Below are 7,467 nucleotides of genomic sequence, written 5' to 3'. Positions count from 1 at the left end.
CACACACGCAATAAGTGCGTGTGTCTCATAACTTGTATTTTTTTAAAACCAAGAGCAACTCCAATGGTTGTAACTAGGGACTTGCTTGCAATTTCAACAATTTCCTAGTTACTAGCTTGACCATTGGAGCTAGAAAACTCAATTAACTTGGCTAAGCAAATTAGCTTGAAGCTAATTTGCTTGGGAATTAAACTTGCCAAAAATAAAATATTCATTGCACCAATTAAGCTCTTTCCATGTATTTTCTATCCGACAATTACTACTAAGATAATAGCTATGCATTGGAGCAAAAAGTAGCTAAAATGATAATTAGCTTAAAAGCTTATGTTGCATGACAAGCTAATTGTCAAATTAGCTTGCCATTGGAGTTGCTCTTATATAGTACACACACGCAATTTTTACTTTGTACGAATAATATGACTAGTTACAATTCAAAATATTTTGCCAAACTGAAACAAAACGGCTAGCTTCATGGTTTATCCTATTACAAGTCTTATAAGTTGCAAGCAAAGCCATAATTTTAAAGGCCAAAAATAAATTAATTTAAACACAAAAGAAAATTATCTCACACTACCAATCCTAGGGACATGGATTTGGAAATCTTGAATGAACCTTGTTTATCTCAGCAACTACTTCAGCTGATAACTCAATGCGACATGCATTAACAATCTCCTGAAGCTGCCATATCTTGGTTGCTCCAAAAACAGCACTTGCTACAAGGGGGTGCTTCAAAACAAAAGCTGCTAAACAGAAGTCATTAAAGAGATTAGTACTTTGTAATTGCCAAAAGTAGATAAATCTTAGAACTAAGAATTAAAGTGATGGACTGACTAAAGTTAGTGCATGCAATACAAATGCAGACAAATCATATTTTACTAGCACCATAAAGGAAAGGAGAGGGTGAAAATGGGAGATATGGCATACCAATTGCCAAAGAAACTGGATGAAGGCCGTACTTTTCTGCTATTAGAAGGTACTCCTGCAGTAAGAGTGAATACTTTAACAACTCTAGTTGTCGGCACAAAAATGCCAAGGCTCGATAGCATATCCAAAAAATATTAAACATTTGACTGCTTTGTTATCAGCGGAGAGGTAGCTATAGGTTCCAAGAACCACGTCATAATTCACGATCAAACTAGTTGTTGTTGCATGTTGAGTTTAGAAATTTGTGAACAACATAGAGCAAGAACAGGTTATCAACAGGAGCAAGTCCTTCTGAAGCTGGAAAAAAAATATGTACCCTAGTGGCTAATTCTGTAGCAGCATTGGACAGGCTATATCTGGATTCCCCTTCTGAATATCTTCCTGCTTGCCAAAAGTGCAAAAGACATTATACATATTACAGCGTATAAATCAAGTCGTGTGATGTCACATTTTTAAATTAGAATATGAAAACCTCTGAAAAGATTCAATCGAGCATCTGCAGGACCTCTATCATCTCTAAAGTATTTACCAGACAGTATGCCCATAGCCAAAGGACTGTAAGCTAACAAGAAGATGCTGCAAAGGGTTGAACAGGAATATCACGGTGAATTTCAAGAGAAGCTTTTAAACAGAAAGAACGAAATGCCACATAGAAGTAGCAAGTTAGCAACCTAATTATATATAACTGACAGATAGAGCTTAGTAACAAAAGTTGAGAGAAATTTCGCAGCAAGACAACATGAAGCAAAGCTTACAAAAGATATTCTAAAAGCAAAAAAGGGGTTTGATGAGTAATGCTTGCTTAAATTTTATGACATTACAGAAAAATAGGCAAACACCTTAATGCTAATAGTAACGATTAGTATTTTAGGACATTATTTCTTACCACAAAATAAATCTAACAAAAAGACTTGCGTGGACCTGGTCCACAATAATATTATTGTGAACCCGAGGTCTATACACACGCAACTGACTTTATATTAAACATAGTGACCATTATTTTTAACATAGTAAACTTATTTTTAATCTAGTAACCTTTATTAAAACTACTACAAACGTTTAATAATATTGTGAACTTGAAATACGACGCTATTACCCTAATTTTAACATAGTGGCCTTTATTATTCATATTGATCAGTACATAAAATATTTCATTACAAAAATAACCACTTAGGCCTATATATTACCAAAATGATTTTTATTTCAATATAGTGACCTTTTTTTTAATTATAGTGACCCTTTTTTTTATAAATAAAACAATCATACTTTCTCTAATGTTAGTGGTCCACATAAATTAGTGTGAACCAGGTCCATTTAAGAATTTGTAATAAATCTATCAAAATTTTTATCAGAATATTATCCATCTCAGCATTAACCAACAAGAATCTGTCTACTTCACATGCATAGAATTGATTCAAGATAGTATACCTCTCATGATGACAGCACTCAGCCAATGCAGAATCAAAAGTGCGGCAGAGCAAGCTGTATGAGTTCTGGTAGACCAAGATTCACTGTTAGGACACATCTTCCACAGTTTTAGAGCAGCAGGATAGATTCAAAATATCAACTTTCTTTAGTTTCCTACTTTTTTAGTTTTGTGTATTACAGAGTTTATACTTTATAGAAGTAGGAGGAAGGGGAGGGAGGACCACTTGGATATCTTAATTCAAAAAAAAGAGCAGATAGATTTTGCAGGACATAAGCCTTGTTTGGCAAATGGCTGTTGGCGGTTGGCTGTTGGCGGTTGGCTATTGGCTGGTTCACTTGGCTTGTTTGATGACTTTGAAATTGGACGTTTATAAAAGTGTTTGGTAAATTAATTGTTGGTTGTTGGCTATTTATTAGATAATTTATGGGCCAACAAGCCAAAAGCCAACAAAAAAAGCTACTCAAAGCAGCCTTTTCATTTTGGCTTAAAAGCCAACTTTTTCGCTGACTAAAAAGCCAATCACCAAACACATTTTTTGACTGTTTCACCACATAAAAAAGCCAAAAGCTAACCAAAAAGCCATTTATCAAACATGGCCATAGTCAAACAAGGATCAAGCCTTCTTTGAGGTAGTAGAATGGAACCTGCAAGGAGACAATTTTTGGACAGCCATCAATTCTATCCGCGACTTGAACGAACTTCATCACACCATATGGTGTTTCATTACTAAGTCCAATATGTCTGACCTACAACAATTAAATACCACTAACATGTAAGAAGAGCATGCAATGCTGTTAGAAGTTTGACAAATAGCTTAACCTACAATCTCTACCTTGCCAGCATCAACAGCTCTGGTAAGTGCAAGAAGCTGCTCCTCAATAGGGGTTGAAAAGTATTGTCTACTTGAATCATACTCCGTTTCTCCAAACATGGGGACATACCTATAAAAGGACAACACAAATGTAACTATAACATGCAACCATAATTTGTTTATTATGAAAGCGAATTTCTGCAAGACACCTAGAAAGAGATTATGCCACCAGTTATAACTGAGAGGACAAAGAAGACAACATACAAACCGATCAGGCCAGTGAATTTGATACAGATCAATGTAATCAGTTTGTAGACGCAATAGGCTGTGCAATGTTAATAAGAACATTTGTTAGAGCAGATTAGATAAAACAAAAGAAGAAATGAAACACAAGCAGTCACAAACGACCACTGTGGTAGGAAAAAACAAGAAAGGGAAAGTACGAGAGCATGGAAACAAACCTGTTATCTATGGCTTCTGTGATGTTCTTTGCATCTAAACACTCTGGCCCACCTCGAATCCATGTCATTTGCCCAGACGGCCCAGCAACCTGCAGATTAAACAGAGAAGGGGAAAAAAAACAAAACAAAATCCATTTGAAAATATGCGACAAAGCTACAAACAGGGTGAAAAGAAAATTCTATCACATTAATAAAATCTCTCTAGGCGGAAGGTGGATTTAAAGAATCAATAAATTTGTCAACAATTAAAGTTTTTGGAAGGTTGTGTCATGATGGAGTTCTAATGAAGGATTATACAAGTTAAGAAATGCGAAGGAAAACTTTGAAGAACAGTATCTATCAGAAGGCTTAGTCTTTTTTTTATAAGAGTTTTGCTTTGAAAAAAAATGACCACCCTTATAAAGACCACTAATAAAGGTTGGTTGTTACAAAGGATTTAGATAAAGACAAACCTTCTCATGTCAATAAAGGTCCTAAGTCAATAACATGCGATTCCTTGATTTAAACAAAAAAAAAGTCCGGCAATTAAATTCTTGAAATATATTTACTACTAAAGGGCATTATTAAGAATATTAGCGCTATAAGCAAAGCTTGTCTTTGGCATGGCAGTGTTGACATTTTTTGGAGCAGGTTATCTTAATTAGGAGACCCTCTGTTACCCCAAAAAAGTTAAAGGGCTAAGTTTCAGGCATGAATGGAGCAATGAAGCTGCAGTATGAAAGATTTGAATGTAGCCAGGAAACAGGATTCACTTCAGGTTAGATGTGTCCTTTGTGTGTACAGCAAGGACCAAGTTGGGTGGGGGTATGAGCCTCCAGCAGAAAATGCCAGCTGGGCAAGAAAATGTGTATGCAGGATCAAGAATGTGTTCAAAGATGTGAATCATATGAATAAATAGGCCTGATAACTGGAAATATTCAATGAAAAAAACGCTTCAGAAATTTCTTGGTTTACACACGACTTGGACCTATCATGTACAGGAAGGCTCCAAACAAAAGGGAAACTCTGTAAGTTTGGAATTTGAGCAGACGATTGATGTTTGATTTGTAATGACTGTTCTGGGACACAAGCATCTACTCTGTGATTGTATTTTCAGTACCAGGTGCATAACTAGCGTGTTATCATGACTGCAACTAAGAATAACCAAAGATCCATCGCTCACCTTCTTATCTGTCTGAGAAGATCATATAAGTGGTCTACATTTAAGGGGAAACTAGCTGCTGCAGCATTAGTTGCTATAGCTTATACTATACAGCAAGTCAGAAAAAAGTACTAACGGGATTCAAAAGATTTTGAACATTAGCACAGCAAAATGTATAAAAGCATAATTGTACAAAAACAACGAATTTTAGAGAGTCAAGTCAGTAATGTGGACAGAGCTTGGCTGGGCAGCAAGTAGATGTAGTATAAGTACATGTTTTGGCCCATGAGCTGGAAACACCAGAGAATTTCCTAGAAAGTGCGTCCCTCGCTCCTCCACTACACGAATGATAGGTTGTAATTGAATTTTATGTGGTTAATTACGGGGCAAAATATTTACTCACCAAAAGAACAAAAATCTACATTTTAGCATCTCTCTAAGCTTAATTAATGGAGGCAGAAAAAGTGATATTGGTAGCTTCAAAATAACTGGAGGAAGCAACATTAATGGTTTAAACAGTAGCTCTTAGCTAGTCTTTACAAAATAAAAAATTAGCATAGTGAAGGGGATAATGTGTGAATCATATAACCTAATAAGTAAATTTCACAGCTCCCTTGAGAAACTGCAAACATCATCTTTCATACAGTGATTGATGCAGCGGAGAAAATAAGAAGTCTTTCGATTTCAACCATTGCAGCAAGAAACGAAAAAGGCAATAGACTTCTAGCTAATGTTTCTTTGCTATCAACCAAAGGATGCTTTACATTGACCTTATCTTTGAGCTAACCTAGCCTTACTTTCCTAATCATGCTACTCCCTTCTTCCCAAAACAAGGCGCGTTTCTATCCAAGCGTGTCCCAAAATTAATTCGTAATTCAATTTGTGCAATCAAGCACAAAATCAGACAATTAAGCAAAGACAATCACAATTATGCACAGACAATTCACAGAAATGCCAGAAGCTTAGTATATTAACCTTAGTAGCCAAAACAATACGGTCCCTCGGAATGTTCCGGTCTTTAATCCATCGTCCCAAATACTCTTCACTCCTTCCCTGGGTCTCAGCAAGCTGCGGCACCGGATACCTAATCAACAGGCATTCACACACACCAAATTCAAACACAAACAAAATCACACAGAAAATCTCAAAAACATATACATAAATAACTATAACAATTAGCAATTGAACTATAATTTTCATAAAAATGATGAAAATTCAGAAGATAATTACATTTCAGCAGAATCGAAGAAATTGATGCCGGAATCAAAGGCAGTATCAAGAAGACGAAAGGATTGTTGAAGCGAGTTTTGTTCGCCGAAAGTCATGGTTCCGAAGCATAGCTTAGAGACGGTGAGATTTGGAGCTAGATTGAAGAGAGGAACTGCCATTGTTGGGGGAAAATTGGAAACCCTAATTGAAGCAGGTAGCTATGGCGGGAAGTTTAATTGGGAATTTGCATTATCCGTTTTGGTGGTTAGGGGAGAAACTGGAAAAAGTGAAAGTGGTTTTACCAAAAAAAAAAAACCCAAAAAAGTAAAATGGAGATGCAGGGTATCGAACCCTGTACCTCCCGCATGCAAAGCGGGCGCTCTACCATTTGAGCTACATCCCCAATTGTGAAGTTTAGTACGTATATGCTGAACATTAACCAATTCCCTCTGAAAAAGGTTATACTACGATTTTTTTTTTTTTTTTGGGTTTTTCTCATTTATACCCATGTGGTTTGACGTTTTCTCATATGTACCAAGTTTTTTGATATTTATCATTCGTACCCAATCGCACATAACCAATTTCATTAACTAAAATGATAATCCTCTATTAAGTGAGCAATTAAAAATAAAATATAACTAACTATGGTTAATTACCATGTTTAATATAATAAAAACAAAATTAATTAATAAAAAAAAACAAAATAAAAAAAAAGTTGCAACTGGTGGGGGTGGGGATCGGGTTGGGCGGGGAGGGCTGGGGATTGGTCGCCAGGGGACGGGGAGTGGCCGAGAAGGGGCGGGGGTTGTCGGATTTGGGTGGAAGGGGGATAATTTGGGTCGGGTTTAGGGTGGGGAGGGGTGGAAACGGGTCGGGGAGGGTCAGGGGTTGTCGGTTTTGTGGTCGGCGGACGGTGGGGAGGTTCGGGGAGGGGTCAGGTTGGTTTTGGGAAGGTCGAATAGGGTGTTTGATGTGGTGGTTAGGGTTAGGGTTTAGATTCGTAGGGGGTTTTGGTGGTTGGGGAGGTTGCGGCAAGGGGTGGGGGGAGATCGTCATGGTGGGGCTGGTTGGGGGTGGGGGGAAGTTACCGGGAGTGGGGAGGTGGCTGGGGTGGTGCGGGGGCTGGGGAAGGTGGCTGGTGGTGGGGTTTTTTTTTCTGTTTTATTTTTTATATCCTTTAAAACAATGGTTTTATTTTTAATTGATCACTTAATAGAGGATTATCATTTTAGTTAATGAAATTGGTTATGTGTGATAAATTGTTATAACCTCATGGGTACAAATGAGAAATTTCAAAAAACTTGGGTACAGGTGAGAAAACGTAAAACCACATGGGTACAAATGAGAAAAACCCTTTTTTTCCGAATTTCTCATTGGTAGTCATGTAAAATTGCACATTCTCAATGGAAACAAATTTGGGAGAGGTCACCGGCGCGAGGTGGAGGTGGGGAGCAGGGTGGTTGATTTTTTTTTTTAGGTTAATTTATTGTTT

General features: G+C 37.1%; 1 protein-coding gene and 1 non-coding gene across 3 annotated transcripts; both read right to left on the bottom strand.

Moving 5' to 3' along the window:
* Positions 1–437: 437 nt before the first annotated feature.
* On the bottom strand, positions 438–6,466 carry LOC110724903 (protein tas-like). 2 transcript variants are annotated; one of them, XM_021904393.1, is made up of 11 exons: positions 5,997–6,466; positions 5,742–5,850; positions 3,626–3,714; positions 3,433–3,489; positions 3,186–3,294; positions 2,998–3,099; positions 2,353–2,417; positions 1,397–1,500; positions 1,241–1,305; positions 925–979; positions 438–743 (listed from the first exon to the last, which is right to left on the bottom strand). In XM_021904393.1, the coding sequence occupies exons 1-11, from the start codon at positions 6,152–6,154 to the stop codon at positions 580–582; spliced, it is 1,077 nt and encodes a 358-aa protein (XP_021760085.1). In that variant the 5' UTR covers positions 6,155–6,466; the 3' UTR covers positions 438–579. The 2 variants fall into 2 exon arrangements, with proteins under 2 accessions (XP_021760085.1, XP_021760086.1); XM_021904394.1 differs by having other exon boundaries at positions 438–740; positions 5,997–6,463.
* On the bottom strand, positions 6,306–6,378 carry TRNAA-UGC. The gene has a single exon. It is a non-coding gene; the product is annotated as a tRNA-Ala (tRNA).
* Positions 6,467–7,467: the final 1,001 nt, after the last annotated feature.

The sequence above is a fragment of the Chenopodium quinoa genome, unplaced genomic scaffold (genome assembly GCF_001683475.1).
Source record: "Chenopodium quinoa cultivar QQ74 unplaced genomic scaffold, ASM168347v1, whole genome shotgun sequence".
NCBI lineage: Eukaryota > Viridiplantae > Streptophyta > Magnoliopsida > Caryophyllales > Amaranthaceae > Chenopodium > Chenopodium quinoa.
The sequence above is the reverse complement of the archived record's forward strand: the minus strand, read 5'-3'. Positions and strand labels throughout refer to the sequence as shown.